At 35.5% G+C, this 18,310-nt stretch overlaps 1 protein-coding gene across 2 annotated transcripts in view; it reads right to left on the bottom strand.

Annotated features, from left to right (window-relative positions):
- The window catches only part of UNC13C (unc-13 homolog C), a 701,690-nt gene that overhangs the window by 220,314 nt on the left and 463,066 nt on the right, over positions 1–18,310 (bottom strand). For both annotated transcript variants that reach the window (XM_030930702.1, XM_010352869.2), the window contains exon 18: positions 11,530–11,615. In XM_030930702.1, the coding sequence (XP_030786562.1) occupies positions 11,530–11,615 (86 nt within the window). The remainder of the gene's footprint in view (positions 1–11,529; positions 11,616–18,310) is intronic.

The following is an 18,310-nucleotide window of genomic DNA, read 5'->3' as shown; positions in this document are numbered from 1 at the left end:
TGGTCCCCTTCCCTTGAACATAGACTTGACCTAATGACTAAAATACAACAAAAGTTATGAGTTCTCACTTCTGTGACTGGGTTATAAGACATTACAAATTTTTTGTTGTTTTCAGACTCTTTTGGTTTCTTTGCTTGCATACTTTGTAAAGCAAGACACCATTTTAGAGGAGCCTACTTGTGAAAATACTGAAGGTGGCCACAGGCCAAATGCCAAGAAGTGAGGCCATCAGTGTGATAACTTTTGAGAAACTGAACTCTGTCAATAACCATACGAGATAATATGGAAGCAGATCCTTCACCAGTTGAACTTTCAGATGAGGCCAAGTCCCATATGACACTTTCATTTCAGCCTTGTAAGATAATCTAGGACAGAGGACCCAGTGAAATCATGCCCAGATTACTGAATATGAATATGTTCTGTTAAATGACAAAGAAGAATTAAGGTTTCAGTTGGAATTAAGTTTGCTAATCAGCTGACTTTAAGATAAAAGATTATGCTGGATTTCTAGTTCTGCTCAATGTAATCAACAGGACTTGTAAATGTGGAAGAGGGAGGCAGTAGAGTCAGTGTTGGAGTCATGAGACAAATACTTGGATATTGCTGACATAGAATTTGGAAGATGGCCACAGTCATGAAATGTGGGAAGCCTCTAGAAGCTTGTGAGAGATAGGAAAACGGATTTTCTCTTATAGTCTCCAGAAAGAAAGGCTGCCTGCCAACATCTTGATTTAGCCCAATGAAACCCACATCAGACTTCTTGACCTACAAAAGTCTCCAAGATTATATATTTGCATTTGTATTGTTTTATACACTAACTTTGGGGATAATTTGTGGCATAGATGACGAGTAAATATACTATGTCAAACAGAGGAAAAATTAGCTAGCCAGTAGTCATTCTTCTCTGAACCTTAGCTCCCACCAAAGCAGTCCCTGAAGTTTTAACTTAGTGTTCCATACAACAAGGTGTGAAGACCACTGATCTAGACTAACTTCTCAGGAGGTGAATACATTTCTTTGAATAGTATCACTAAGAGGGACTACAATAATTGAGAAAGGAACCACTTAATTCTAGGTGTCATTTGCCTTTGGGTCGATTAGTAAGATCTCTCATGCCTGGTTGTCCATGTAAGTTTTTCTTATATAGAACAAAGCATGAAAATTCTTTAGCCTCGTAACTTGGGTTGTGATTCACCTGTACTGTGGATTCTTCTATTTGCAAACCACTTACTATTGGTTGTCTCCCTTCATTGTAGAATCTTCTCTTGTAGCCCCACCCTACCAACCCGGGTCCAGCTTTTATCCTTTTACTTACTGCTTTGGTATTTTACCAATAAGCCAGAGCAGTGATTTGGGGTCATGGTGTTGCTGAACTCTGCCATCTACATAGTGAATTGTGAGTTTTTACTCATTATAATGTGTTTCTACTCATTCTAGTGATGGTACTAAGGTTTACAAATAATTTATTTATTCTTGAAAAAGAATAAACTATATCCTAATGTCACTCATACTCTTTCACATGCTGAAGTTCCTGGCAGGCCAGGAAGGCCTGGAGTTTCTTGCAGCACATGGCATTGTATACACAGCATGTCAGCCTTGGCTCATCAGGACACATTATGAAGTTAAGATCAGCATTTTGGAGCATTCCTAAAGAATCCTTCCAATGACAAGTAATACAGAGTGCACTGAAGTTTCTTGGGGAGACGCAGAGAGGGTGACCAGCACAGAGCACAGCACAATACACTCATTTCCCCAAGAAACATTTTTGTTTTCTCTCCAAGGCATTCTCCATGCTCCAATCTGCTCCTGTCCTTTCCAGCCAGCAGACTGTCAATAGGTCTAGCCTATATCTTCCTCTCCTACTTAGATTCTAAAAATGCCATTTTCTTGACCCTAATTCTATTGCTTTTTGCCAAATTGAATACCCCATTGATATAGGATTAATATGTGTCTGAAGTTACTCACCAAAAACCATTCACAGGTATTTTCTTGATAGCATAACACACATGTGAATGTTATCTGTAATGCTTGAAAAGGTTTGATCTAAAGCATAAATGGGCTTTAGTCAAGTCCTTTCCCCTTCTCCTCAAGTTGCAGCCATGTCGCACTTACAACGAACATGTATAATTGACAGTCACCCAAAGAGAACCAATAGGAAGGAACCAATTTCTTCAGAGCTTTCCCTGGAAGATTTCCAAATAAAAACAAAACAAAAAACATGGTTTCCTAAGCTTCTCATCAGGAGAAAGTTTCTGGAAAGCTGATTTTATGCCAACTGCTACTTCCTTCCCAAGTTTCTTTTGTTGCCAAAACGTTTTCACTGACTATCAACAGTCTCCAAACAAAGGCACAGATTTTTTTACCAAAATATTACAAAAATAGTCACAGCTATTTTTTTCATTGGTAATATCTACATATCTGTATGCATTGTTGGACTTGTGATTCATTTGATTTAATGAGGAGACAGCTAAATTTACAAGTTCCCCAATTCAAATTCAAGTAGTTTAGATAATATTCATTTGTTCCTAAATAATTTTATCCTCTTTATTATCTACCATAGGTAGCAAGGCAGCAAGGAGCATCTAAGGCCATCATATGTAAATATTTCTGTTTCCTTTATAAAATGAACTTTTCTAAACTAATTTTAACAATTGCTTTCAATTTACTATCTCTAAAAAAAAATTTTAAAAACCACTAATAACGAAGAAAAATCTAAGCAAGTTTTCATCACTTTATCTTTTCTTTTTTCTCCTATCTCTTCGCAGATGGTACATGGCTGAAAAACTAATAGCAGGAAAATGATAGAAAAAATATAAAGTTAAATATATAATTTTCACATAAGTGAAAAACTACCATGTTATGATACTGACATATGCAAAATGCAGTTAGCTCATTCCCTTGTTTTCAGCCAATACCAACTTTATTTTCTTGATCGAACTCTTACTGTATTTTTCCTCCCGGCACTAATGGCTTTCTATAGATTTTTATATTCAAATGCTGCATTCAAATACCTTGCCCAAGAGATGTGATCATTCACCAGGAATATCTTAATTTGTTTGAAGAGAAAACATTTTTATGCAGAAATATAACATTTTCTTTACGTATATTTAGAAATAAAGAGCTAGGTACACAAAGACAGGCCCTAAATTGTGTCACACTCCAAATATTGTTGGGGAAATTATCTATATGTCATATTATATTGGCAAATTTATCAACATAGAAATATATCTGACTATATCTAAAATATATATTTTGTGAGATTTAAGGTGGCATAATATATTTTTAAAATATTCAATTATTTTTTGAATAAGAATATTCAATTTTAAATGAAATTACAAAGTTTCATACTCTATGAAGCTTATTTTTAAAAGCATTGTTGTTAAACTGCTAGCTTCAACCCCTCAGTGGGTCATAACATCAGTTTAGAGGGTTATGACCAGAATTTAAATATATATACATAAATTATATGCAATATATCATATATGTATGCTATATATTATAAACATGTAATATCTTCATGTATATACAGATACATATATATAATGTACATTCACACCTATGAAGAAATAAAATTTCAGAATTTGTTATTTTAATCACGATGTTTATGTTTCATGAAGTTTTTGTTTTGGTTGTGTGCGTGTGTGTGTACGTGTGTGTGTGTGTACTATATTGCTGCAAAAGTGTATTTTCTTTTTGCTTTGGATTGTGACCAAAACATGTACAAACAGAAAAAAGGAAAAGCCATCTAAAACAGAAAAAACGTAGTAAAGAAGTGAACAAATAACCAGGCTAAATAATATGATTCAGATATAATAACTGTTTGGGGGAGAAAAAAGAGTTGGAGATGTTTGGGAGTGTTGTGAGGGATGGGATGGTCAGGGTAGGGTTGTGAAGGAAGGTGACCATGAAATGAGACTTGAAGAATGGAAAGGAGCCCTCTATGAAGAGAAGGGAAACAGCTTCATAGGCAGAGAAGCAAGCAAATATGAATGCCCTGGTGTGGGAACACATTTGTCTCAGCTAAGGAAGAGTCATGAGGACAGTGTGACTACATTTGAGTGAGAGGAAACTGAATAGGTAAAGTTGAAAAGATGAGTAGAACCCAGACTGCATGCTACATTATAAGCCACAGTAAAAATAATGGATTTTGGTCAATTGAAAGAGGAAGCCTTTGGAAACTTTTATATACCAGGGAATGTCTTGATGTAATCTAAGTGTGTGAAAGTCAATCAGAATGTTACGAGCTAATGGATCATAAGAAAGCAAGAGTGGAAATGTGCAAACTACTTAGAGGGCTACTATAGGTATCAAAGTGAAGTGGGCCTGTAGCTAGAACTAGTTGGAGGTAGTAGAGATGGAGAGAAGTGTGAGCGCCAAATATGCTTTGGAGGTAGAACAGGTAAGTATTTACAGATTTGTCTATGTCAAGTGTCTGGAGATAGTGGTAGAGTAAGAGAAATAAGGAATCAAAGATAGTGTCTGATAATCCACAAACAGCAACATATTTTGCTTAATAAAAAAAGACCAAGAGAGGAAGAGGATGTGGGTGAGAAGGCTGTACTTCTAGGTTTACTTTAAACATTTAATAAGAGATATCTAATGGACATGCTTTTCATCCATATCACTGATTAAATCTTATATGTTTATTTGTGTAATTATTTGCTTATTGTAAAGTAAAAAGTTTCTCAAGACAGGGATCATGCCTGTTGTGTTGCATTGAGCCTTGCTAGCATAATGTCTGGCACAGAGTAAGCATTCTGGAGATTCCTTGAATACACAATATGTAAGTGTTTGCATTAATGAAAAAGTAAATGAATATTTGTGATTAATTTTCCTTTGGTGATCATTTTTTACCAAATAAACCAAGTTTTAACAGAATATAGTTTCTATTTCCATAAGGATGAGCCAAGAACAATGAGATGTCTACAAAGAACCATGAAGATGGGTTCATTTACCAGTTAAATCACCTGCTTCCACAAGCGGTTTTCTAGTGCAGTGGTTCTCAACTTTGGTGCACATTAGGTGCAACTGGAAGTTTTGTTAAAACAGGAATTGCTGGGCCCTATTCTCAGGATGTCTGATTAGGTAGATGTGGGGTGGGGCCCAAGAATTTGCATTTCCACCAACTGCCCAGCTGATGCTGCTGGTCCAGGGATAATCACTGCTCTAGCAAGCAAAAGTTTTGAACCTGGGGTTCATGAATCCTTGGAAGAAGTCAATGATTGGGCTATAGGGCATTTGTATACATATATTTGAGAGAATATATGCAGAGTTTTGATGTGGAGGCTATTTAGCATTTTTCTAGTAATACAGTCTACATATTTTATCGGATTTTCAAAGACGGCCTCCAAAATGTAATTAACATTACGAATAACGGTACTCAATCATGAATACATCAATCTAGTATGAATACATACTAGAACCACCAGGAATCTTGGCTCTTCCATTGAATTGCAATATAATTTCAGGCAAAATAACCTCTCTAAAAGGGGAATAATGATAGTATTTATTTCATAGGCTTGTTGTGGGAATCAAATAAATTAATATTTGTAAATCATTTAAACCAGTACCTAGCAAGTGCTAAATAGGCAACTGCTAAATAAGATTAAAAATCTGGGTATGTTTCAAAAGGCTGAGGCTCTACCCCTGGTGATTCTAATGTATAGTCAGTGTTGAAAACCACTGTTCTGAAATGAAGAGAGCACAATAGATCAATGAATGCCTTTCCTAAAAGTGTCTGGTTAATTTCTTTTCAGAGAACCAGAATTCCCTTCCCAGAGGAGCTTGGCTAGGAAAACTAGAGAGGGCTAACAAGAACTTTAGCATCTTAGACAATAATCTATTTTTATAAAATTTCACGAGTTATTTCTTGCTCACCTCATTTTCTTGTTGTTATGGGAAGAGCTGAGGGAAATGAAGCCAAAGGAAAAAAAAGTGGTTTTATCCACATTGACTGTTATTTTTGTTTAAAATCATCACAAACAAAAACCTTACCTAAAATAAGAATATGCTAATATTATACAGAAATGATCAGAGAGGCAAATGCTAATTGTGCTAGCCAGGCTTCAAGATGACACCTGTGATCCTTGACTCTTAGAGTTCATATCCTTGTATACTCTCTCCCACGCTGAACAAGCTGAACTGTGCGACCAATGAGATATTGTGGAAGTGACTGAGTGTGGCTTCACAGTATAGATAATAAAGATGGCAGCTTCTGCCTTTTCTCTTGCATTGTCCACTTTGGGAAAAGCTAGCAGCTGTATCTTGGAGATGGTCAAGGAGTTTGTGGAGCGGTCCATGCTGAGAACAACTGAGGTCTCTTGCTGACAGCCTGCAACTACTCAACAGCCATGTGAGTATGTCACCTAGGAAAGCAATCCCCCAGCCCGACAGTTCTTCAACAACAGCAGCTACTTATGTATGTCGCCAGGCACTATATTTTGGGATAATTCATTGTATCGTAATAGGTAACTGACACACTAACGCTAAACCTTATACTTTTTAGGTATCCAAGCTGAGAGTTTCTCTTTTACTATTTTGGTGCTACTGCAGGGTATCTGTTCATTTTACTTCTTTTCTGACTCCTTAAGCCCACCAAAAATAATTAGCTACTAAAACAATTAACTAGAAAAGTGGGTATGTTGTACAAGGGAGAGAGAAAGATAACCCAGTCTCAGCCTTATAGTCTCCTGAGGCTTCACATATGAGAGAAACGAAACAGTTGTCACACTTGAGTGAGTACCAAGGTCAACAGTGAGAGACCAGCTGTATCCATGACAACACGGACTCTAAACTGAGTTAACAAGAAATTTAAATTCTAATACCATCTCAAACGAAAAATGTGAGAAAGCTCAGTGTTTTCTAGGAACACAGATGACCAGGTAACTTAACTAAATCCTTGAATGTCAGTGTCCACTGTTGTTCCTTATTTCAAAACCAAAGAGTCAAAATTATATGAGATAAAACTAGAATCTTAGAGTTTGAGTTCAGGCAGGGATAAAATAACCATCAAGACCTTGTGTTCTATTTATATAGTGACCATGTACTAATTAAAAATAGCTAAACAGGTAAAGCTCCATATCCTGATTCTAATACCAGCTCAGTGGGCTTTTGGAAATGCATTTCCATTTATGTGAGATTCTGCTAGAGTTCACCATTGTATGACAGAAAGACAGACTTAAAAGTTACTGAATTTATTAGCCATTGAACTTCTAATAATATCAGAACACACAGCTGTGTGTTCAACAAATAGATTTGCCTATACTACAAGAGGGACCACATTCATAGCCTGAGAAGTTAGTGTAGCCCTGTTCTTACCATTTGATTACGTTTTAAGTTGGACCAGAGAAAGTGGCTGACCAGTTAATTACATACCTACTCTGAAGTATTCATCTCTATCAAAAGAGCATGGTACATTACTCAGGTAAACACATTTTAATTACCTTTTGCTGAAATAGATAACAAAGTGATTTAGATGGTCAAAGGTGTACCTGAATAATAGCATTACAAACACTCCTAGATGTCTATTTTTCTTCTGTTATTTAGAAACCAAATATTTTAGTCAGCATGCTTCTAGATTAGGTATACAGAGCTCGCCTTCTCTATTTACTCCAGATATACAAAACAAGTAGTTTCAACTTAATTGCAAAGGAGGAGGGAGTGTGCGGGTTGGAAGGGAACTGCCAGTGGAGGAAACTGTGAAATTCACTTACTGTAAGTGTGAAAGAGGACCTGTGCTTCCAAGTTTAGGCCAATGGAATTAACACTGCTGCTTTCCTTCAATGTAAAGATGAAAGGAGGCAAGAATCTCCTAAATCTCTGAGATGTATGTTTAGAGATCAAAAGCAGATGCTAATAAGTTTCATTTCTTGCTTCCATTTTATTGTCTTTTATGTTTATTCCCACATGGCCACTTCCAGCTCATCAGTGTATGTGGGTGGGATATATTTGCCAACCCCCACCATCCCAGTTTTTAATTATAATGTGTTTATTTCCTTATTTTGATTTCAGATCTTTTGGAAGGGATAACCACGATGCCCCAAATACTTTAGTGTGTTTAACTTCTTGGAAAGCCCTGAGTACACCCGGTACACATAAGATATAGATAAAGAAGGAGCAGGGCAGACAGGATGTGGGAAGAAACACGCAGAACAAGCAGAGGAAGGTGAGGCTGAAACACATCTGTCCACTTTGGTCTTGCCCTGCTTCTCAACGTCTATTCTCCCTGATCTCCATTTCCCCACTACAATGACATAGGGGATTAAATGGAATATTTTTAGACTTTGTATTAGACAGCCTGACAGCTGATTTTTATTAACCAGTCTGTGAAATCTGTTTGATGGCTAAAATGTGGCTTTATCTCATAAAAGCAGCATCTTGCCATATGTTCTGTGGGTTGTGTTTGCTAATGTAAAACAGATTGTTATATATTAGAAAGCCTTTGGGTAAGGATTGAGGCTAAAAGGCATTCTGATAAGCTAAAGCTTTACTATTCTGTTGTGCAAATATCAATATGGGCAATTAAACTGATGAACAATGTAACTTCGATATAGAAGGGACTAGAAAATAGCTACTTGGGAGGTTGGGGTAGGAGAATGGCTTGAATCAGGGAGTTGGAGGTTGCAGTGAGCCAAGATCACGCCACCGCACTCTAGCCCGGTGATAGAGCAAGACTCCATCTTGGAAAAAAAAAATACAACTGCCTTGCTATAATATAAATGAAAATAATTCTGAATTATGTCACTAATCTACACATATGTATTCATTTACACACTGCTTTAGTGCACCTTAGATTTTCATGCAACCATTATTTATTGAGCAACTACTACATGCCAGGATTGTGTTAAGGACTGACACATGGTTAACAGTTCTTTTTTTCAAAAAGCTCTAATCTCATATAACTGAAAATGTCACTAATAAGACCATCTATTCTACTAAAAAGCACTAAAACATTTTAATCTTCAAAATATATATGAAGTATGCTGAATCATAGTTAAACATGGAAAATATGGTTATGAAGAATTGTACGTAAGTCCTCAGTTAAATTTACTCTAAGACTTAGATTTAAATTTTAAATTTACTCTAAAACTTAAATGGTAAAGTTAATTATCAACTTCCTATAACATTTGGCTTATACATTATGATAGAAAAAGGCATAAATGTTTCAAAATGCACTGAGCTTTGTTCTACTCAAACAAAAGGGGAGAACAACGAAACACAAAAGGGTTGAGCTCTGGGAATGTTCCCAAGGTTTCCCAGCAAAAGACAGTCACAAACTGATGTCTGCTCTACTACCCTTTCCATTAATCCATGGAGTTGGGATTCCCTGGCAAAATTGGTAATTTATTTGTTCAACATGTAGTTATTGAGTAGCCTCTATTTTCTAAGCATCATTATAGGCAATGTAGATACGTTGGTAAAAGTCACAGACAAAAAAATTACATTGTGGTAAAAAAAAAAAAAAAAAAAGACACATAAGAAATCATCAAATCAACAAATAAACAAATAAAATTAGTTGTTATGCAGCAGATTAAAATAAAGTTATTCCTGGGAGCTACTACAGATAATGCTGTGAGGGAAATCTTCTCTAAGGAGGTGTTGTTAGCTGAGCCCTACATGGCTGCTCATGAAGATTGGTGGGAAGAAAAATCCAGGCATCAGAGCTGCTCGCCAAAAAATTCCTCATGCAGGAGTAAACTTTTATTGTGGTGAAGACAATAAAGGAATCAAAGATAACCCATATGTGCTTAAGTAATTGCGTAAATGGTGGTACCAATAACTGCTACAGGGAACAGCAGGGAAGAGTAGGTTCTGCCAGAGGAGATTAAGAATCTATATCGACCCTAAAAATGTTCAGATGCCTAATAGACTTTCAAGGAGGGTGGGAGAATGCAGAGTATAGGCCTAGGGTAGTGAATGCTAGCTGAAAAAAATTTATTTGCTCAGTGGACTGGTGGTTCCTGTCTGATTTAAGAGATAATTTTGGCGTCCCAAAGAGACAGTGAAAGCAGAGAGATGTAAAAGGATGTGGTTAGTAGGAGGCAAAGACGGAAGAGGTAGGAAGGGCTGGGTCATTAATAAACTGTAGAAGAAAAACCTCATTGCAAAGTAAGGAATTGTACCTCTGAGCAGTTCTGGTGTGATTTTAAAGATTAGATAAACCTCTCTATTTGTGAGTAGGAGAGGCTGACTTTATCAGAAAACTAGATGTTATGATCTATTAAGTACCTTTTTTTTCCAAATGAGAAAAACTGAATGTTCCCTTTGCAACCTGGTACAGGAAAGCTATTAAACAGTAGCATGATAAACATGAACTCTGTAAAACCTGTCTTACTCTCGCAACCTGTTTTCCATATTGTAATCAAAATGATTTTTCTAAGTTGCACATCTAAGTAAGACACAAACCTACTGAAAATCCTTTATGGGACTTTGTTTTTCTCAGCAGAGTCAAACTCCTCACAATGGCCCAGAAGGCCCTGTCTGCTGGTCCTTGCTAATTTCTCCTGTCTTACTTCTTGCTACCTCTTTCTTGCTCATTGGGCCTACTGAGTTCTCTCTTCTCAAATGCACCTTGTGCTTTCTCTAATTGCTAGTGCTCTGTCCTACCAAAAGCTCTTCTTACTCCTACCTATCCTTTAGGTCTTTATCAAAGTTACATTTTCTTAGAGGAATTTCCTGCTGTAAGCCTGCCTTGTGCCCTAGCCCCAGGTCTGATGTAGGTGCTTCTCCAGACATTCCATCATCATTAGTCCTCACCACTCCATATTGCAACTGTTTGCATTCTTGTAGCCCTCCTCCATAATCTTGATGAGGGTGGGGACCAGGGCTATCTTGTTCACTGTTGCATCCCCTACATCCAGTGCACCAATGGTCATTTAGTATCTATGGGCTCAGTATATATTTACTGAATAAGTACAAATAAATTTTTCTACTAGGTTATTAGTTTCTAGAGGACAGTAACCTGGTCTATGCTTCTATCTCTAACTGTAAACAGAATGTGGGTGCACAAAGATTATTTATAGAATTATTTAACTTAGAGCTGTATTTCTCTTTTTCTACATTGTATGATTTGTACTTATTCAGAGTGGAGTTTCGGGTAAAGACCTCTGCCATTGTTCTTGTGTAAACTTGGTAGAATTTTGACCCGCCTCCCCGTGGATACTATTTCTAAGTCTATGCAGACAAATATCTGGACTAAACTACTCATCCACCTCCTCAATATGGCCTGTTTTGGTAAATGAACTACCATCAAGTATTCTTACATATGAGCATAATCCTATCAGTGAAATACTCTTATGATCCCAGAACTTAGATCATATAATTTAAAATGAATATACTTCTTTAGGGCTTTTTGCGTACTTTGAGACCTTGAGACCTTATCTTTCTACCACATGGAAATAAGTTTTAGAACAAAATTGATCACAATAATTAATGTTTTAATGTTTCAATTCTTAACATTTAAAGCCAAGAACACAAAATCACCATTTAACTCTAACATGTATGTGAATAAGTATAAATATTTATAATTACCTTCTAATGCATATTTCATATCCAGAGCAAAAAGAGTCCACATAATTTCGGCACTTATTTTTCCCATGTTCAGCTCTTGAGGAAACCTAAAACCAAACACATTTTATTAGTGTATGAAGAAGAATAACACGCCTACAAACCAAAATACATCATATTACACATATACCACAGTAGTTATTATATAGTTCATAAACACTGTTATTTATGACATTTCTCTTTATGAACGTTCGTAAGGAAAAAAAAAACAGTTACACACTAGAGTTTAATGTTAAAAAGTTACTGGATCGTAAGAAAACAGACTTCCTTATGTCAGTGCCAAAGTGACGGTGACTGGGGCTCCCTGTGGATGTCTTGTGATGAGCGTTTGTGTCTCAAGAGCTCCTTCGGTTTTATCAAAGACTCCATCTTCTTCTTCTTTTTTTTTTTTTTTTTTTTTTTTTTGAGACGGAGTCTCACTCTGTCTCCCAGGCTGGAGTGCAATGGTGCCATTTTGGCTCACTGCAATCTCCTGGGTTCAAGCAATTCTCCTGCCTCAGCCTCCCAAGTAGCTGGGATTACAGGCGTGTGCCACCACACCCAGCTAATTTTTTGTATTTAGTAGAGACGGGGTTTCACCATGTTGGTTCAGGCTAGTCTGGAGTTCCTAACCTCAGGTGATCCACCTGCCTTGGCCTCCCAGAGTGCTGAAATTACAGGCATGAGCCCCCATACCTGGCTGACTCCATCTTTTTATGTCTCACTTTCGAGGATAGATCAGATGAAGGTGAATAGCAAATACGATATGACACTAAAAAATCACAACCCATATATGTCCCTCAGCCATTTTCTTTGAAGGACACTTAAGTACTTTTATTTTTTCTATTATCTATTATCTTCATGTAAATTATTTCAACAAAGATTCCTCACTCCCTCTGGCAAAATGGTTCCTGGTGGACACCCCCAGTAATCTGTATGCCAGAACTTCCAGGCAGGTCTGTGTTTTAGACTAAACAAGATTAGGTTAAAAACAAGATTCTGACTGCTTCTAAACATTTATTTTGTTTGCATGTGTTTTCAATCTCATGATAAGCCTCCTAAGTAATATAAGCCCAATGAATATGATGACCGAGTCTTTTTATTACAATGTAAACACTCACTCCATGCCAGAATGTAAGACTAGAAGTATTTTCTCTCTCTCTATATATATACAGACGTGCACACATGAATAAAAACATTTATATCAAGGAACAGAGCTAGCTCTCACATTCATCCACATTTGGGGGTTCAAATAAAAAAAGAGTATAATCCTGTATGGAAAGCGTTACCTAAGGAAATATGACTTCAAGACAACCTCAAATAAGAAAAGACCATGGACACATACAGAACTACTCTAGTCCATATTTCCATTAAAATTAGAGTGTGTTGCATCAGTTTCCCTTACTGACCGCCAATTTTATCAATTTGTCTAATAAGGCATTCAATTTTGAAACTTAAATCCAGAAGCTTTACATTTATCAAGTATTTAAGTTCGGAACTCTTCTAAAAAATTTAATATAACCTGAATACATATAAATTAGTTTTCAACATTAAATTTTACTTTATTGATACAAAAATAACCCCAGGTAAACAATTTATTTCAAAAGGTTTCATTTGAGCATAAATACTAGCATTATACATTTTGTAGTCCATTAGATTTTATGTAATTAGTATGCAGCACCAAAATTGTAAGTGATATAATAAGAGTGCTTTTTGCTTATAAAAAGGCAAAATTGCTTAGTTATTTTAATTTATTTAAATCAAGAATAAGATTATATTAGCTTTTCAGTACAATATACAAGAAACAAAGATATTCATACAAAAAACTAAAGAATATCTCTTATAAACATAGATCTTCAACAAAAACTGTCAAATTTAATCTCACAGTATACAAAATGAATAATACATTATGATTAAGAGACGTTTATCCCAAAAATGCAACATTAATTCAACCTTCAAAAATCAATCAACATAATTTACCGTATTGTTAGACTATGGAAGAAAAATTTTATGTTCATCTCAATAGATGCTGAAAAGGTATTTGACAAACTTCAACATTCATTCATGATTTTAAATCCCTCTGAAAGATAGTAACTAAAGTGAACTTTTTTAACTTCATAAAGAGAATCTACAAAACCCTACTGCTAAAATTATAGTTATGTCTCACACTTGATACTTAAGGATGAAGGCAGTGATGTTGACTCTCAGTATTTCTACATAACATTGTACTGGAGTTCTTAAGTTCTGTTAAAATGCAAGAAAAATACGTAAGAGGCATATAGATAGCAAAGGAAGCAATACAACTCTTCAGAGACAACATGGTTTTCTACATAACAAATGGCATACTAAAAATTGTCTGCATAGAAAATGTCTAAAAAACTAGTTTAAGAAGCTACAAAATATAAGGTCACAGAATGCAAATTCATATATTTCTGTATACTACCAATGAACTATTGGAAATTGAAATTAAAATAACAGTATCATTTATAATAGCATCTGATATGGTTTTGCTCTGTGTCCCCACCCAAATTCCATCTCAAATTGTAATCCCTCCATGTTGAAGGAGGGATCTGTAATCCCCATGGGGGCAGTTTTCTCTATGCTGTTTTCTTATAGTGAGTGAGTGCTCACAAGATCTGATGGTTTTAAAAGTGTTTGCCAGTTCACTCCTGTGCTCTTGTCTCTCTCCTCCTGCCTTGTGAAGAAGCTGCTTGCTTCCCCTCAGCCTTCAACTGTGATTATGTTTCCTGAGGCTTCCCTCACCATATGGAACCGTGAGTGAATTAAACCTCTTTCCTTTATAAATTACTCAGTCTCAGGCATCTTTTCTTTTTTTTCTTTTTTTTTTTTTTTCAGATGAAGTCTCACTCTGTCGCCCTGGCTGGAGTGCGGTGGTGCGATCGTGGCTCACTGCAACCTCCACCGCCTGGGTTCAAGCGATTCTCCTGCCTCAGCCTCCCGAGTAGCTGGGACTACAGGCACGCACCTTATAGCAGTGTCAGAATGGACTAATGCAGCATCAAAAGTTATTAAATACTTAGTTATAAATCTAATATAATATGTATAAGATTTATATGAAGAAAACTATAAAGTATTGAAAAACAAAATAAGGCCTAAATCAATATATTGTATTTATAGGCTGATACACTCAAAAATGTTAGAATTTTATCTTTTCTCAAATTGATTCATAGATTCAATGCAATCTCAATCAAAATTCTAGCAGAATTTCCCCTGGAAATCAACAAACTGATTCTAAAATTGACATAGCAAAGTAAAAACACCAGAAGATGAAAAAAATGTTGTTGTTGTTTTTTTAAAGTAAAGAACAAACCTTACTTATATTTGCAGCTTTCTATGAAAATATAATAATTCATAGAGAATGTATTCAAATACAAGAGTGGCTAATTTTCAACAATGTGTGACAGTATGTCAGTGAAGAAAGGACAGTCTTTTCAACAAGAGATGCTAAAATACTTGAATATCTATAGGCAAAAAAGAAAAAATCTTGACTCATACCTTGCAACAAATTAAACATTTAACTCAAAATGGACCATAGACCAAAATGCCAAACCTAAAGCTATAAAACTTTTGAAAGAGAACATAGTAGAAAATCTTTGTGACCTTATATTAGGCAAAACTTGTCTAGATGTAACACAAAAGTGTAACCCATAAAATATTGATAAATTGAACTTCATGAATTAAAATCTGATCTTCAAAAGACATTATTGAGAAAACAGAAAGGTAAGCCACAGACAGGGAGAAAAAAATTTGCAAAACTTTATATCTAGGATATATACATTACACTAAAATCTCAGTAATAGAGAAAAAAATTACCCAATAAAAATGGGCAAATGATTTGAATGACACTTCAGCAGAGAAAAAAATTAGATGAGAAATAAACACATGCTAATAGGCTCAACATTATTAGTCATTAGATACTTGCCCATAAAATTATGATGTGATACTACATGTCTATTAGAATAGCTTAAAAAAACAAAAGGCAAAAGCCCAATACTATTAAGGGCTAGCAAAGATCCAAGTGTGCGGAGGAGCTGGAACTCTGACACATTGCTTCTGAGAATGGAAAATGTTATAGTTGTTTTGGAAAGCAGTCTGGCAAATGACATTTTTTAAAGATTTGGAAAAAAATATTCTAAATACATATGGAACCAAGAAAGAACCCAAACATACAAAACAATCTTAAGAAAAAAGAACCAAGCCAAAGGTATCACACTACCTAACTTCAAATTGTACTACAAGACTACAGTAACCATAACAGCGTGATACTGGCACCAAGAAAGACACATAGAACAATGGAACAGAACAGAGAGCCCAGAAATAAGGCCACACACCTACAACCCATCTGATCTTTCACAAAGCTGACAAAAGCAACGGGGAAACAACTCCCCATTCAATAAATGATGCTGGGATAACAGGCTAGTCATGTGCAGAAGATTGAAACTGGATCTTTTTCACTATATACAAAAATCAACTCAAGATGAATTAAAGACTTAATGTAAAACCAAAAACGATAAAAACCCAGAAGAACACTTAGAAAATGCCATTCTGGGCATAGGCCCTGGCAAAGATTTTATGATGACCCCAAAAGCAATTGCAACGAAAAGAAAAATTGACAAGTAGAATTTAATTAAACTAAAGAGCTTCTGCACAGCAAAAGAAACTATCAACAGAGTAAAGCGACAACCTTCAGAAGGGGAGAAAATACTTGCAAAGTATGCATCTGGCAAAGGTCTAATATCCAGAATCTATAAGAAACTTAAACAAGTCAATATGCAAAAACAACAGGCAACACCATTAAAAATGAACAAAGAACATGAACAGAGACTTCTCAAAAGAAGACATACACATGGCCAACAAGCGTGTGAAAAAATGCTTGACATTGCTAATCATTACAGCAATGCAGATCAAAACCACCATGAGATATTACCTCACATTGGTCAGAATGGCAATCATTGAAAAGTAAAAACATAACAGATGCTGGTGAGGTTGCAGAGAAAAGGGAATGATTATACACTGCTGGTGGGAAACAGCCACTGTGGAAAACAGTTTGGAGATTTCTCAGAGGACTTAAAATAGAACTATCATTCGACTCAGCAATCTCTTTACCGGGCATATAACCAAAAGAAAACAAATCTTTCTACCAAAAAGACACATGCACTTGTATAGTCATCACAGCACTACTCCTAATAAACAAAGACATAGAAGTCAAGCTACAAGCCCATACACAGTGGACTGGATAAGGAAAATGTGTACCATAGGATACTACATAGGTATAAAAAAGAATAAAATCATGTTCTTTGCAACAACATGGATGGAGCTGGAGGTCATTATTGTAAGTGAATTAACTCAGGAACACAAATTTTTAAATATCAGATGTTCTCACTTATAAGTGGGAACTAACTATTGAGTACATATGGATACAAATAAAAGAGCAATAGACATTGGGACCTCCTTGAGGGTGAAGGGTGGTAGGAGAGTATGGATCTAAAGACTACTTATTGGCTACTATGCTTGTAGCTGTTTTGGAAAGCAGTTTTGGCATTTTTCATAGAATTAGAAAAAATTCTAATATATAACTAAGAATTAGATGCTTATCATCTGGGTGATGAAATAATTTGTATATCAAACCCCCATGACTTACAATTTACCCACGTAACAAACCTGACTATGTACCCACTGAACCTCAAATAGAAGTTGGAAAGCAAAAGCAAAACAAAAACCACTGTTTAAAATAAAACAACAAACTGGAAAAATATAACCAGCTAATATAAAAGACAAAAAGAGAATATTATTAACATAAAAAGAACATATACTATTATTAACATGTTAAAAATCTATAGAAAAAAATGAAAGAAAAAGTGGCTGAGATGAAAGGAAGTTTTAAAAAAACCATCAAAGCCTCATAAACACAAGAAAGGAGCTGTTCACCTTAATAAGAGTAAAAATTTTCTACTTATCAGACTGGAACCAATTTAAAAATTGATGAAAATTCAGGCTTTTTTTTTGAAGTTGATTTTCTCACAGTTATCTAATGACTCTCTACAGGCCTTCAGTTCTTCTGCTATACCAATATCTGTGCTGTCCCTATCCCCTTCTCTTCTCTGTGCCCCAGGAGTCCCTCATTGGCTGCATCATCCTGATGTTAAATGATACCATGGAAAAATATGCAGCTATTGAAATGATCAAGGCAGAACTATTTCAATGGACATGAATAGATGTCTCTGAGGCAGTATTAGGTGAATAAAGCAAATTATTGATTAACCTATCAGAAGATCATATATTTCATAAAAAGCACTATGAAAGCAAACATTATGAAATGAATTTCTATGTTTATATGTGTGAAAAATTTAGCTGGAAGAAAACACACCAAACTACTGAAAATTTACAAAGCTTAGGCTGGGGAGTCATGCTTTTAATTTTTACTGATTTACTTCACAGAAATGATCTAAAAACATTAGAACCCTTATTTTCTACTTCATACAGCCTGTGAAGGTGAATATGATTGTTTCTGTAATCAGAACATTTTTAAAACTCAGTTTTGAAGTAGAATCAATGGGAGTTTTACTATATACATGAGTTATTTTAAAAGATGGATAATATTAATTTGTTTCCCACAAAACCCCTATTCAGTTGTTATTATTTCTAATTTAAAACTTGGTGGTCAGGCGTTAAGCCCTGAGATATCTCTAATAAAGAAAAAACAATATTCAATGAATTTGTTCGATATTTAGAGGAGATGTAAAGG

The sequence above is a fragment of the Rhinopithecus roxellana genome, chromosome 5 (assembly GCF_007565055.1).
Source record: "Rhinopithecus roxellana isolate Shanxi Qingling chromosome 5, ASM756505v1, whole genome shotgun sequence".
NCBI classification, from domain to species: Eukaryota; Metazoa; Chordata; class Mammalia; order Primates; family Cercopithecidae; genus Rhinopithecus; species Rhinopithecus roxellana.
Note: the sequence above shows the minus strand (reverse complement) of the source record. Positions and strands in the feature narration are given on the sequence as shown.